This window comes from Cyanistes caeruleus, chromosome 32, assembly GCF_971803275.1.
Source record: "Cyanistes caeruleus chromosome 32, bCyaCae1.hap1.1, whole genome shotgun sequence".
Lineage (NCBI taxonomy): Eukaryota > Metazoa > Chordata > Aves > Passeriformes > Paridae > Cyanistes > Cyanistes caeruleus.
In genome coordinates, this window is record NC_141733.1 from 2591019 (window position 1) to 2606086 (window position 15068).

Sequence of the window (15068 nt, forward strand, 5' to 3'; positions counted from 1 at the left end):
CTGTTTTCTTCTCTGGAAGCAGAGAGACGGGGCTGGAATCAACTTCCAGGGGGAAGGAAGGAAGGCAGGGAGGAAGGGAGGAACCCATGGACAGTTCATTATTCTGGGAGGATTAAATATTTCCTTGTGCAGGGGAAAACAAAAAATGGTTGAAAAGGGAAAACCTTCCACAAACGGTTCCTGGAGCTGCTTTAGGGATAAACCCAAAATATCTTTGGAATGACCCAGAAAGTAAAATCTGACCTCAGTCCCCTCCCGCTTCCCCCCTTGGCCCTTCCAGACTATTCCCAAAAGGAAATCCATGGGAATGGGGATGACAAAGGCTGTAAACAAGGAATTAATCAAACAGGGAATAAATGAGGTGCTGACACTTTCTTTGTGTTGTTTTTGTGCACTCTGTGAAAATTCTGGAGTTGTTTCTCTTTCTGAGAGGCTGAAATAATTTTATTTATTTTATCCCAAGGGAGTTTGGGGATGGTCTAGGCTAGTAATAAAACCAAGGGGGGGAATTTTTAATTTTTTAAAAAATCTAAATTTAATTTTATTTTTTAAATTATATTTTTAAAAATAATATATTTTTAATATAAAATTATTTTATTTAAAAATTATTCTACTTTTATGTTATTTTTTCAAATTATTTAATTTTTAAACTATTCTATTTTAGAAGTATTTTCTAATTATTCTATTTTTATTTTTTGCAAATTATTTTATCTTAAAATTAGTCTACTTTATAAATTATTTTGTTTTCTAATTACATATTTTAAATTTCATTTAATTTATTTCTCAGTGGGAGTAGCTGTGTCACAGGGGGGTAGCCCCTGTGTCAGCCCTGGCTGTGCTGGGACTCCAGGAATGCCCTGGAGAGGTGAAATTCCCCATCCAGAGCTGTTCCCTTTGCTGCCTTTCTGGGCTTCTTTTGGGCCCTCTTGTCCTGTAATTAATTAGAACTAAATTAACTCCAAAGAGGTTCTTTGGATCCAGGTTAAATTGGCATAATTTAGCACCAAAAAAGGAATTACTGCAGGGTTTTTTCCTAAACTTCCCTCCAGTTTCTTTTGGCCCTGGTCTGTGGGGTCAGGTGGGAACATCCTGGTTATCCCTTCCATCCGAAACTTGAGGAATTGAGGGAAAAATGAAGCACCAAGTGGGGAGTCAGAGGCTCTAAATCCCCTGGGACTGTGCGGGATCCTGTGGGATGCTTGGGAAGGCTGGAGACATCAGGAACCAGTACAGGACCGAGGAAAGGTTTTATTGGCATTTAGGGAAACGGTAGGGAAAAGGAAGGCAGAGAAATGCAGGTTTGAGGGATGGCTGATCCATGGGGGCGGATTTCAGGCGGAGGTGCCTGGGGAACACGGGATGTGTCCAGGAGCTGTGTGATGGATGAATCCTTCCCGTGGAGCTCCCGATCCCAGCTGGCGAGGGAGGGGTCCAACATTCCCGCATGGATGCGGCTGGAAAGCTGCTGCCTGGATTTGCCATTAATTGTACCTTAAAAACAAACCCCAAAGATCTGCAGGGGATGGAAACTCCTGCTAAAATCAGGAGCTGGGAAAGGGCAGTGAGGGTTCCCTCGCTCAAAGAGGAGCTGCCCCTTTGGAATGGCTGAAACAGGGAAAGCTCCCAGAAATGCCAATGATCCCAGCAAGGTAACACTGGAACGAGGAGGAAAATGTGAGGACAAATCACAGAGAGGACAAAACAGCCCCTTCCCATCCCAGAGTTCCAATCCCACCCCAAATGCCTCCATTTTCCTGACCTTATTACAAGAGACCAGAGGATCCCCAGGAGCCATTGGGCATCAGAAAAAAGGGGTCCAGCTCTGCCTTGGCACCAGATCCATGGATTTAATGGAATCATCGTTTGGGTTGGGAGGGACCTCAAAGCTCATCTCATTCCACCCATTCCCATGGGACGACACCTTCCACTATCCCAGGCTGCTCCAACCTGGCCCTGGACACTTCCAGGGATGGGGCAGTCACAGTTTCTCTGGGAAATCCATTCCAGGGCCTCCCCACACTCAGAGGGAGGAATTCCTTCCCAATATCCCATCTATCCCTGCCCTCTGCAGTGGAAGCCAGTCCCTGTATCCTGGCACTGCTCCAGGTCCCTCTCCAGCTCCCCATCAGGATCAGGGCTGGGGTGGTGGGTGGTTGTTTCCCAGCACAATCCCTCCCTGTTCCAGGCACCTCTTTGTGTTGATGAGCCAATGCACGAAGTCCTTGGCCTTCATCCTGTCCAGGTACCGCGTGAAGTCACTCGTGAAGGTCCCCTCTGAGTGTCGCTTGATGTGGGTCGGGAAGCTCTGGGAGTTCTGGGGTCCGAACAACTCCCACCTGCTCAGGGTGGGAGGAGAAGGGAGGAAAATGGGGTTAAAGGGACACCCCAGCAGAATCTTCCCACAGGAGCTGTCCAGGGCACGGCTGTGCCCTCCCAGCCCTGTCCCTGTGCAGAGCAGCCCCCAGAAAAGATGGAAAAGTGCACAGGAATAAATCTGGAATGTTTAATATGATTTGTACAAATCAAACACACAGTTCTTGTTTCATTTTCTGGAGATTTGCCAGGCCTGACCTGGGTTTTCCTGTTTTTTTTTCCCCAGTCCAGTACATCCAGTGTCCTGTCCCAAATCATTTCCCGCTGTCCTGCTCAGTGGATCCCAATCTCCACCCTGATCCCTGTTTCCCACATCAGAGCAGGAACGTGGAGCTGCTCCAAGGTTTGGATCATCCTCCTGCAGCTCCAGGATGATTTTGGGATTCACCACAGAGAATTCCCAAAGGACTTCGTGCCATGGGATCACCAGCCCAGAGGGGGCTCAGCCCCAGCCTGGCTGGCTCCGGGCAGGGTATCCCTGCTCTGACCCAGTCAGGAAATCCCTGGATTCCCTACAGGGGAATGTCCATGCCTGGGCTGTGGGGAGCCAGGAGTTTGTTTGGATCCATACAAAATAAACAGGAACACTGGAATAGGGGGAGCTGAGAATGGAGAGGGATAAGCTGCTCCCACAGCCCTGCTCCACCCAGCCCCCGTACCTGGACAGGTCCTCCAAGGCCTCGGGAGACACCTGCCATCCGGCCGGGATGAGCACAGCAAACACCAGCCCGGACAGGTAGAGCCACCGCACCATCTCAACTCCTGGGGAGGCAGAAATCCAGGGAAATGTCCTGGCTGCAATTCCCACTGAGCCCCCAAGCCCTGTGGGAAGCCCTGGCAGCACAGCCCGGGATGGATCCGATGGGACAGCCCCTTCCCAGGTGTGGGCAGGATTGGGATGGGTGCGTGTGAAAAATCCCGTCCTCGCCATTCCCTGCTGGCACATTCCTGGCGCTTCAGCACGGCCACACAGAAAGACACCCAAAGATAAAATTAATTGCAATGAACTTTATTCCAAAGCTCCCTTTTCTATCTGGGGTGACATTTCTATCCTGCAATAATCACCACAGTGCTGGAGAACTTTCCCATGCTGGGAAAAGCACCTTCCACATGAACAGGTTTATTCGCATTTTACATTCCTTATTTTTCTGGATACCTCAGAAATTCTGTGGGAATAAAATGCCGCCTCCCACCCTTTATTTGCCAAAAATCAGACTTCTGTTGCCCATCCCCAAATGCTTTCCTCATCTGGTTTGATTCCTTGGAAGACTGAGAGAAGGAAGGGAGGAAGATGCACCTACCTTGGGCAGAGAGCTGCTCCCTCCACGCCAGATCTGATTTTCCTCCTTCGAGCCGATTCTGGCTGAACTCTTCTCTTTCCTGGTGCTTTTAAGCTCATCTGGAGGATGCCCAGAGCTGACAGGTGGGTCACGGGTATCCTGCTTTTCCTTGGATGGGTCACTGTGAATCATTACAGCATTTCTGGAGTGGGGCTGCTGCAGAAAACATCGTTACTGGCGGATTTTCCAACTGACGCCTTCAATGAAGTTTTTTTTTTTAATTGTTGTTGCTGTTTCTCTTATATTTGTTTTTTTCCCCACTTTTTGGACCAAAGCAGTGACCTATGGGTTTCCTCCTCTCAGGGGATATGGCCTCTTGCTGGCACAGCGTGTCCTACATGGATTCCTCTGCCCACGGGTTCCCCTTTCCAGCACCTTCACTGGAGCTAAGAAACAAGAAGGAAAAAAGAACAGAGGTGTAAAACATGGATTTGTGTCTCCAAACGCTTCCTGCTGCATCCTGCCATGTGAAATTCCTGGTGCAGCTCCTCTGCCAGGCAGATTCCACTTGTGATCCAAGCCTGGTGAGGTTCCCTGAGTCCAGACCTGAAATGTTCTCTGTGGTTTATGGGATTTGAGGGTGAAATGAGGCCCCACGAGGAGCTGCAGTTCTGGATCCCTGTGGGACATCCAGGCTCAGCCCAGGAGTCCTGGAACACCTGCACTCACTGGTTCATAGTTTCACAAGTGTCCCATAGGAACTGGGCTCATTTGTTTTAAATCCTTGAATCCAGCAAAGGGAAAATGAAAAAGGAGAAAAGGAAAACTGAGGGCAACCCTAAAGAGCAGGATCTGGTCCTGGAGGAGGGTGGGGGCTCCCAGGTGGGCCCAGGGCAGAGCCTGAAGAGCTTCTCCCCACCTGGGGGTCAGGTGAGCTCCTGAGGGCTCCACATTCCCAGTGTGGATGGCAGGAGATGTTTTCAGGGCAGTTTTGAGTTCTCTGGGGAGTTTCCAGCCAAGGAAGAATGCCCAGGATTTGGTGCTGGGGGTCTGAGCGTGCCTTTTCTCCCAGGCAGTGGGAGACAAGAGCCAGTCCTGGGGAGCTGGGCCTTGTCTCTCCCACCAGGAGACACGAGGGCTCCAGGTCCGGATTTCTCCACCGCTTTCTGTGCTCTCCCCCTGGGACCTTTCTGCTTGTGCCTGGGTAATTATTATCATTCCACTGCCAGGAGTTCTGTAATTACTGCCACTGTCAAAATAAGGTCAGTGTTCAGAGGACACTCATCCTGAGGAGTCTTTAATGAGGGCCTCTAACGGCCTTTTGAGGAAGCCTGACATCACACGAGGGAGGGGGACATTAATTAGCTGAATTCTGGGAGGAGAAGGCCAGTTCTCCTGCCCATCACTCGGGTGGGATGTTTGTTACTAATGCCACCAAATTAGCTCATGATGTCACTGTTTGCAATGTCCCCCTGGGCCGGGGAGCCACGGCGCTGCCTGCGGAGGTGGCAGCTCAGGGAGGGGAGATTCAGCTCAACCCATGCTCCTCATGTGGTTTTCTCACCGTGGCTCCCAGTGCTGGAGTGGCCTCAGGAAATGTCCCATGGGACCCTTCCTGCACGGTGCCTGGGTGATTTTCTGCAGCGCTTTGGGACGTGATGCTCTCCCCATTCTCAGCAAACCCAGTCATGTGTCCTTTTCCAGCTGGATGGAGTTGCTGGTGGCTCTCCCAGGCTACAGGAGCACAATGGGCAGGATCCTCAGCTTTGGGATCCTGCAGAGCTGAATTCATCCCAGTTCAAGACTTTGAGAGGTTTTTATGGACAGCAGGTGGCAGCGTTTGTCTGTCTGTCCTCTGCCCATCCTTCCTCTGCCCATCCTTCCACCCCTGCTCTTCATCATCCTCGCCCCCTCCTCCTCCCTTCTCCGAGGCTCCCAGAACTCCTGTCCTGCCCCTCCAAGAGCTGCAGTGATTCCCTCTCCTTGGAGGTGGGAGACCCATGGCTGGGGGTTCTGTTGGTGACATCACAGTGACACCACAACTGAATGGGGATGGTTTGGGGTCAAACTCTGGCTCTGGGAGCATCCCTGGAGAAGCAGCTTTGAGGCTACTGGAGCATCCTGCGCTGATGGAACAGGGACCGAAAAAAAAGCTGGTGAGGGAAAACTCTGGGAATATGTCCAGAATCCACATCCATCAAATCTAGAGAAGCTCATCCATTCCTCATCCAGCCCTTTTCCTATTTTTCCCCAGGAGCTCTCATGAGGATGAACTGATCTCCAGGTGTGGGGAGAGGCAGGACGAGCCAAGGCTGCTCCCATGGAGATGGTGGGACATGGTCCTGCTGGGACTGTCTAAAATCAGGCTGGGAACATGATGAGTTTGTCATGGAATCACAGCTGAATTGGGTTAGAAGGGACCTGAAATCCAGTTCCATGTCCCTGCCATGGGCAGGGAAGTTTATGCTTAAACCTGTTCTTAGATTTAATCCAGATTGCTGAGGTTGGGTCAGACCAGGGGATGCTTCATTTTGAAGGGATTTATGGCTAACAGGGAGGAATGAAGGCTTTGGCTTCACCTTGGCTCCTCTGAGAGACCTTTGCTGCCCACAGAGCCCAGCCCAGGATCCAGCTCGGGGCAGGGACTGGAAAATGTCCCCATCTGTCCCCCGGCTGCAGTTCTGAGCCCGCATTTCAGTGCTTTTCACTCCCATTTTCCTCATGATGGAGTTTGTGGTCTCCTCCTCCCCACTACAGCTGGAGGTGCAGCAGTGGCCAAGGCAAAACTGGTGAAGACAAACCTCCTTGGGTCACTGGTTCCACCTGGAAACTCCCTGGTGACGCTGAGTCTCAGCATTTTTTGGGCTGGTTTTTTCTGTTTTGCTTTGCAGGTATTGAAGAGCCAAGGGAGGGGCCATTGTAGAGCGAAACTCTGCGTTCTCACCAGGTATTTTGGCAGCTCTGAAGGGCTGGGGATTATTTCCTCTCCCCTTTGTGCCTGTTTTTAGGCAGGAAACATCTTGGAGCTGATGTCCCACAGGCCTGGTGCCAGGGAGGAGTAGTGGGTTGGGAAGCTGAGATGGTGCCAGGAGTGGGACCTGATGGGTTGAGCTGTGAGAAGTCGAAAGTTGGGCCCTTCCCAAAACCCAGCTCAGGCTGATCCCTGTGGTGGATCCCCATTTCTGATGAATTTATGACTCTTCTGAGATTGCTGGTGACAAATTGAGTGAGGTCCCTCTCATCCCCAGCTCCCAGCACTCTTCTGTCCCCAAGGGCTTTCCCTGAGCTCTGAATGTCCATGATCCCTGGACACTGGACATGGACACAGAGCCACTGGGGGCCAAGGACAGGCTTTCCCCATGGGAAACTTGGACGTGAGCCTGGAGGGGGCAGTGGTTTCATCAGTGGGGGTTGGAGCAGAAACCAGTTTGAGCCCATTGCTGGGCTGGGAGATGGGTGAGAAAATGGGATTTGCATGTGGAACGCTTTGGGGTCGAGCATGGGGTTCTCACCACTGGGATCTGGACACCTGTGGGTCCCCAGCTGCGGTGACACCTCCAGTGGCGTCCCTGATCATCCTCATGACTGGAAGCTGATCTTCAGGGTCATCTGGAGGTCAGGCTGGAGGCGAAGTCCTCTCACCTGGGTGAACGGGAACATTTCACTTTTTCTGGCTGAACCCACTCCTTGGCCTCGGTAGGTGGGGCAGGGCATGGGACACACCCGGCTGAGCCCTCACTCCCTGAAAACCTGGGGTCTGAGCTCTCCATGGTCTCCAGCTCTGGCCCTCCTTGGTGGTTTCTCCTGCTCCCTGGACCTCCTTGGTGATCCCTATTTCTCCCTGGTTCTCCTGGGTGATCCCTCCTGCTCCCTGACCCTCCCAGCTGCTCCTTCACTCCCAATCTGCTCCTGGCGCAATTCCCTACAGTGAAAGGTGGCTTCTCTTTCCTTTATGGAGGAAAGACTTTTTTGAGTACTATTGGATGTTTTTGGGGAACTCTTGGGTGCTCTGAGCAGCCTCAGGCCCTCAGGGCCCAGCACCAGTGGTTGCTGGTTCATACTGGGACCCTACAGGAGCTGAACTGGGGCAGCTCTGGGCATCACCGGCTGTGAGCACTGGTTTTGGGTGGCTGTGGGGTGGTTTTGGGTGGCTGTGGGGTGGTTTTGGGTGGCTGTGGGGTGGTTTTGCATGGCTGTGGGATGTTTTTGTGTGCTTGTGAATATTTTTGGGTGGCTGTGGATGGTTTGGGAAGATGTGGGATATTTTTAGGAGGCTGTGGGATGCTTTTGGTGGCTGAGGGATGGTTTGGGGAGCTGTGGGGTGGTCTTGGCCCAGCCCCTCGGTGGTTACACACCTGCAACCTCACAACCGCTGATCTCAGGGCAGGGTGGGGTTAATTTCCCCTCTTTATCTGAGACAGAGACAGATGGTGGTTAATGGTTTATCTTGGTTAAAGGTTTATTTCTGCTAAATGTTCTGGCTTTGAATGTGGAAAAACATCAGGGTTTTGTTTCCCTGACTCTTCTCCCTGCCCATAATTCTGTGGAAATCTTAGAGACCCTCCCGGGGAAACTTCCCCACGTGCAGGAGCAAAAAATCTTCAGTGGTGTCTGGAGTGAATGTGGCCAAGGTTTTAATCCCCCGCTCTTACAGACTTGGGGATGATTAAACAATACAAATACTCCTAACTCTGAAAAACAAAAACCCCTATTAGGGCCCTTTTTGGCTGTTTGCAGAGCTTTTAGCTGGGCATCAATCACCGGTAACGGCTGATGAAACCTGATGGGGCCATAAATCTGCCCTGCTTTGCATTCAAATGCAGCAATTAATCCTGGGGGGGTGTGGCTGCAATTACATGACAAATTGTGCCTCCAGATTCACTTGCCTGCTTGGACAGATGCCGCCCGTATTTGCTCAGCCGCCGAGGCCAAGCCTCAGCTTCTGCTCTTCCCCTGGGGATGGGAACGAAGAACCCCGGGAGCTGCAGCTGCAGTATGAGGATCCTTTGGCCTCAAATCTTTCACCTGGAGCTGAGAAATTCGGCTTTTTGGCCGCATTGGATTGTCTGAGCCCTCCTTTTCCAAAGGTCGTAGAATCCCGGAATCATCAAAGCTGGGGGAAAAACCTCCAAAATCATCAGTCCCCCACCATGAGCAGCATTAACCCGGGTCCCCAAGGGCCACATTCCCATGGTTTTGGACACTTTCAGGGGTGGTGACTCCACCACTGCCCTGGTGCCAGGGCTGGACTACTTTTAAATTTTCCCAATATCCCACCTAAACTTCCCCAGGCACTTTATTCTTATCCCTGCTCCCTGGGAGCAGAGCCTGAGCCTGAGCCAGCTGCTCCCTCCTGTCAGGGAGTTGTGCAGAGACGGGAGGTTCCCCCTGAGCCTCCTTTTCTCCAGGCTGAGCCCCCCAGGTTCCTCGGGAGACCCTTCCCTGGTGCTTCAGCCCCTTCCCCAGCACCATTCCCGGCTCTAGACTCACTCCAGCCCCTCGGGGTCTTTCTTGCTGTGAGTGGCCCCAGTTTGAGCTCAGAATTCAGATTCTGGCCCAGCACAGGGTGCAGGATTCAATCCTGGCCATCCTCCGACCTCGGGCTGGAGGATCTGGGACTCCCAGCTGGGGCAGGAGCTGCCTCCACCTGAGACACCCCCAGCAGTGCCTAATGTGGCCCCTTTGGGCTGGTTTTGAGACTAAAACTGGTCCTAAACAGCAATGGCCCAAGCTGAAAGAGTGCAGTGCTGGATTTGCTGCTGGATCTTGCTCCCGCTGATCCTGGTCCTGCAGGAAGGCTCATCCATGGATGCTCTGGGGTGGCTGCTCCCTGCCCTGGGAAGGCTCATCCATGGATGCTCTGGGGTGGCTGCTCCCTCCCTGCCCTGGGAAGGCTCTGGTTAACGACACCCAGACGTTGTTTTGCTGCAAAGCCTGAGGGATTGGAGTGCTGCTGGCACGGAGGGGAGTTCTCAGGTACACTGGTGTTTCCATGGAAAGAAAGGAGCGTTTGGGGGTTGGATGGCGCAGGAGGGCTGAGCAGACTCCAGAACAGCTCTGGTTGCTGTGGGGATGCTGCTGCAGAGGGAGAGCCAAGCTCTGCCGAGCCCGGCTCTGTAGTTGAGCTCAAAATCCGAATGCAACGTGGCAAAAATCCAGGACAAAGCAGTGGAGATGCAAGCCCTGATGTCAGCCGTGGGATAAGGTTGTGTTTGCACACCCAACATGCTTTTATCCACCGATTAACTGTTCCTACAGGGCTCCTTTGCGAAACACATGAGGGTTTTCTGTTCCAAGAGATAAGAAAACAAGCTTGGTTTTATATCCTTTTCCTGTGAGGGTGATAACAGCTTTCAGAATTCCTGTGGACTCTGATCTCCAAATGGGGGGCTCCCGGTGAGAAAACAATTGGCTGTTGGGATAAGTAGCTTAAAAAATAAGGAATTTTTATAAAAAGAATGGGGAAAGGGCTCATTTTCTTTGGCTGCTTGAAAGGAAACCAACTGCCCTGTCCCCAGAGAATGCAACTCCTGGGAAAGAGGGAAAAATCCCTGTTAGTAAAAGCTGAAAGATTTGTTGGGGAAGAGGAATTTATTTATTTTTTTATTTCTGATTTTTTAGAAAAGGCTGATTGTGCCAGACTTTTAAGTTTATTTTCATCCCCATTTTTAATCCAGGCTGCACAAGAGGGCTTTATCCCAACCTGCAGCTGCACCTTGCTCGTGGGCACAGGCACTCCTGTGGCCTTTGCCAAGCAGGATTAATGTCAAGTGGCGGAGCCAGGCCTAGATCCTGGAGGCCTCATGCCAGGGGATTTATTTGGTTTATTTTGCTGGTTCGTGGTGATTTTTCAGGGGTTGTTTCTGCCATGGGTCAGGTCCCAGTTCTCCTGAGTTGTTCTGTGCATGGAGAGGGCCCTTGAGGTCTTGCCTTCCTTTTCCTGCACATCCTGGGGCTGGCTGGAGGCAGCGAGCTCAAAGAGCTCAAAGAGCTCTTGTTTTAGAAGGAACCCAGCCCAAAGCCTAGCTGGATGAGCTGGGACAACTCAGAGGCCTCACCCCAGGGCTGTGGTTTAACAAAGCTGAGTTTAATCCCCTCCATGCCTGCTGGGTTCTTGCTTTCTCCAGTCTGGGAAATCCTCCCAGCTCCAGAGCTGACCTTTCCCAACAAAGCCCCTTTGTTAGGCCGAGCTCAGGCCTGCAGGGTGCCTTTATCTTCTCTACTTATTACTCTTGATTTTTATTGATGCCACCACCAGGAGCCCTCAGAGGAGCCGCCGTTGGACTTTGTTTGGAAGGTGATTAAGAACAAACAGATCCTGGAAAGCCAAGGCAAAACCTTGAGCAAGAGGAAACTTGGCAGAGGGAAGAGCCGCGATGCCGCCGGTGCTGGAGTCCCCACACGGCAGCGAGGGAACCTCCATTGCCATGGAGTGCTGAGGCTGAGCTTTGGGAAGGGTGGATGGAAACAAGATGGGGGGTTCCCCTCAGGTGGAGCTGTTTTGGGGAGGGTTTTCCTGGTCACCCCTCCTTTCCCCATGGACAATCCCAGCAGAGGGCAGCAGGAGATGCCCTGGGCACCCTTTGCTTTCCCAGGGGTGCTGCTCCAGACTACCCACCTACGCCTGTCCCCTCCTGGTCCTCACCTTGGGACATCTGCTAAAAACTCCCAATTGTTCTGGCTTGAAAGACATGTTTTTGCGGCTGAAGGAGTTGGAACTTATTAGAGTTGAGTTAGAACTTATTACAAGCTAAGCTGGGATTCATTAAAGTTGTTGGAATTTATTAAAGAGGCATTTTTTGGCCTGTAGGAATTGGGACTTTTTAAAGTTGGGAATTAAAGAGGCATTTTGGGGACTGTAAGAAGTGGAACAAAAACACCTTTGAATCTCCTCTTGCCCTCCCTGCTCTCTAGACATCTCTGGCCCTTCACCTCCTCAATGTCCTGGGTGATTTTTTGGGTGACTCTCTCCTTTCCATGAATTATGGTGCCGCCCCTCCCATGAACATTCTGGGGTCTTGGTGGAGACTGTGCGACCCCACAGGGCTCTGGAGGCAGCACTGGGGGGTGCCCAACCTGACCCAGCATTGACCCCAAGTCCCTGTGAGATGAGCCAGGGAGCCAAACACGAATTCCAAGAGCTGCTCAGGTGGAGGCCGTGTTCCTGGCCAGGGTGACAACAGGAAGGGTGGCTGTTGGCCCTTGGTGGCCTGGGAGCTGTTTCCTGGCTCCTGACGAGGGATCTCATGGCACAACAGGCTGGGCAGAAGCTGAGTAGGAGGAGGAAGGCTCTGGAGGAGGAGGGTGCTGGCACAGCCTGTGCCATGACTAATGCCAACACCCAGGCCAGGCTCTCCTCCTGGGGCACAGCTCACTCCTCTCCAGCAGCATTTCAACCCTGGAAATGCTCTGGAAATGTCAGTATTTGCAGAAATAAAGTTTCCTGGTGTGGAGCCTTGAGCTCTGTTCTGGGTGCTTTGTTCTATGTTTTTCCTTCTGACTTCTGGGTTCTGTTCTGTATTCTGGGTTCTGTTCTCTCTTCTCTCTTCTGGGTCAGCTCCTCCATGGTGCTCCGGACCTGCTCTCTGCCTGCTTGGGGCTCTCCAGAACAGCTCTGGAATTCCTCCTGGAGCAGGGAGGTGCTTCCTGGGCTGCTCAGACTTCCCAGCTGGCATTCAAGCCCCTCTGTGATGCTTTTCTCCCTCTCTGGGACTTCCTGGGTTGTTTTATCCTCGTCTTTCCAGAAAGCTCGGCAGAACTTCCAGGTGAAACCAGGCTCTGCTCTCCAGGACCTGAGGATTTAAGCAAAGCATTCAGGGATGCAAAATAGTTGGAGCTGGGAGCAGGGTGGAAGGGATGCACCCCAGATGTGGAGCTCTGTCCCTGCTCCCTCCTGGACAGAGCTGGGCCTCACCCTCTGCAAGGGGCAGAAACAAAGACGCTCCTGCATCCTGTAGAAAAATCCTTAACTGGGCCATTTCCACTGAATTTTGCTTATTTGCATACCCCTGGTTCCTTCCCCTGTCCAGAAAACCTGGGGTTCAGGGAATTGAAATCATATGGTGGAGATCTTCCTTAGTTAGACTTAAATAGACCTGAAAGCCCTCTGATGTGTAAAAAATAGGAGGTTTCCAGACTGCAACCTGTGAAAATCATTGGGCTTGTCCTCCCTCCAGAAAAAAAATCCAATTTTTAAAGCTGAGCAGTGATTGCCTGAGGATGGAAAAGGTTCTCAGGAGTGAGGAATTATCTGTGAAATCTTTTTAGAGCAGAGCAGCTGCTCGAGGACATACTCAGGGAATAACCCTTAATTAGAGCAAAACCACCCAGGAATGATAATGAAGTGCCTTGGAGTGCTTTCACCTGGTGAGAAACATTTAAATTACGGTAAAAAAAGCTGGTAATAAAGTGTAATTCACCTTTAAGTGTAATTTCACCTTTTTTTTATACCCCAAGCGATGGTGGAGCTGTGTGGCTTAGGGAAGGATGTGGGATGGGATGCTGCTGCTGGAATGGGAGCTCCTGTTTTTAGGGAGAAGCTGGAAAACCAGTGCAGCATTGCAGGTAAATCAGGTGTGAACACATGGGTTTGTACCTGGCCTTGCTGTTTCTGCTGAAATAAAGGTGAGTTTTTCTGTGAAAGATCAATTTCTGCTCAGGGAGTCAGTGGGGCACTGCTGCCTCCCAGCCTTCCAGTCTCGTTAAAAATTGGTCTGAAGAAGCTGGAATGTTAAAGAAGTAGTAAAAATAAATCCTCCATTGGTTTTTAAGTGTTGCTGTTCCATTCCTGGACAGGTGAGGACAGGTGGGAGGACCTCAGTCTTGCCCTGACCTGGGCCCTGCCCTGGCCAGGTGAGGTCACGGGGTTTGCTGGCTGCCAAAATTCAGTCTGGATTAAATTAACTTCCCTGCCTGGATCAAATCCTCAGGGCCCAGGGAAGGTGGCTGGGGATGGAGCTCTGGAGTCTGTGTTCCTGAGGGGTGCTGCTGGACTCAACTGCACCTGCCCTGCTTTGGGGTCCCACTGACCCCAAATCCCCCCAGCGGTGCCCGAGCTGGGCTCAGGGCTGGGCCCTGGATGTGCTGACACAGAGCTGGAGCCACAGGAACCTCTGATTCATCCCGGGAGGGCTCACACCCAGCCCGGGCTCCTTCCCCTGGTGTTGATCAGCTGGAAGAATGGGGAGGGTTGGGCACATCTGGGGGAGGCTGTGGTGGCCCCCAGTTCATACCAGGACTCCCCTGTCCCTGCTCTGGTGCGGGGAGGGATGGGGTTCAGAGCTCCAAAATCAGGGGGATGGCCAAGATTCTCAATTTGGGGGGCTGAATGCAGCCTCCAGGTGCATCCTCAGGGTCCTGGAGTGCTGCAGGGGTGGGAGGGGAGTGTGCAGGTTTTTGGGGGGATACTCTGCCTCAGCCCCTGAGAGGGGGTGTCTGGGATCTGGATGTGCTTTAATTTTCCTAGGGCCAGTGTTTGTTCCATCTCCCTATGGGAAGGGAACCAAATATCCTTCAAAAGGGGAAACTGAGGCATGGGGGCTCCTCACCCCATCCCTGAGGATGGTTGGGGAAGTTGCAGGGTTTAATTTCCTGGCCCTGCTGCTGACCTAAAGGGCTCTTCTATCTCCCTTCCTCCTCCTGCTTGTCGCCAGCCCCTTCTGGGGAGAACTCAGGGAGTGAAGCTGCCACTCCCTAGGCTCAGTCGGGACTGCAGGTCCAGGGGTGCCAAAATCCAGGTGAGGCTGCCCATTCCCCTTGGCCAAGGCTGCAGGACCCCCCGGGTTGGGATCGAGCTGAACCTGCATCAGGGAGCTCCCAGGGAAGAGTCTCACAGCTCCCTGGGGGTCCATGGTGGGAACAGGAGCAGCATCAGGAGGAGGGGCTGGATCTGGCGAGAGGGTGGGAGCGAGCTGGGCCAGGGTGGGTGTCCCTGTCCCGGTGTCCCTGTCCCGGTGTCCCTGTCCTGGAGCTGCTCTGGCAGAGAGTTGTGGTAGAACTGGAAGAGCAGGGCCAGAGCAGAAGGTCAGGTGAAGGTGTGGGTTTGGCACAGGTGAGGGGCTGGGGAGTTGTGGGTCACTTTTTGAGGGCACCTGTGGAGCCGTCTGGGAGAACTGGTATGGCTGGAGTCAAACCGGCTGTGTGGGAAGGGTTGGAAGCATTGGAAGGATTGCTCCTGCTCCTTCCAGACCCAGGATGGATTCCCAGCTTCCCTGCACCTGCTGCTCTTCCCCACTCCATCACAAGTGCTCACTTATCCTTCCCAGGATTAATGTTTTCCCCTCCCAACCCACCAGCCCTCACAGGATTCAGCGTCTCAGCCCTTGCTATTTCCCTGATCCTTTGGGATGAATTTGCATTCAGCTCAATTTTTTTTCCCTCCTAAACTTTGAGACTTGAGCTGATTTGCACCCAGGA

At 52.2% G+C, this 15068-nt stretch overlaps 1 protein-coding gene and 2 long non-coding RNA genes across 4 annotated transcripts; 1 reads left to right on the plus strand and 2 right to left on the minus strand.

The window, feature by feature from the left end:
• Positions 1–1228: 1228 nt before the first annotated feature.
• On the minus strand, positions 1229–4001 carry LOC111940465 (pro-glucagon-like). Of its 2 annotated transcripts, XM_086870556.1 has the most exons (4): positions 3675–4001; positions 3033–3135; positions 2190–2336; positions 1229–1491 (listed from the first exon to the last, which is right to left on the minus strand). In XM_086870556.1, exons 2-4 carry the CDS (start codon positions 3125–3127, stop codon positions 1482–1484), a joined length of 252 nt encoding a protein of 83 aa, XP_086726682.1. In that variant the 5' UTR covers positions 3128–3135; positions 3675–4001; the 3' UTR covers positions 1229–1481. The 2 variants fall into 2 exon arrangements, with proteins under 2 accessions (XP_086726682.1, XP_023798935.2); XM_023943167.2 differs by lacking the exon at positions 1229–1491 and having other exon boundaries at positions 1984–2336.
• A 1730-nt stretch (positions 4002–5731) lies between these two features.
• Positions 5732–12110, plus strand: LOC147647940 (uncharacterized). The gene is made up of 2 exons (XR_015281318.1): positions 5732–5809; positions 5908–12110. It is a non-coding gene; the product is annotated as an uncharacterized LOC147647940 (long non-coding RNA).
• On the minus strand, positions 11387–12824 carry LOC147647941 (uncharacterized). Its single transcript, XR_015281320.1, has 2 exons — positions 12568–12824; positions 11387–12445 (listed from the first exon to the last, which is right to left on the minus strand). It is a non-coding gene; the product is annotated as an uncharacterized LOC147647941 (long non-coding RNA).
• Between the last annotated feature and the right edge of the window lie 2244 nt (positions 12825–15068).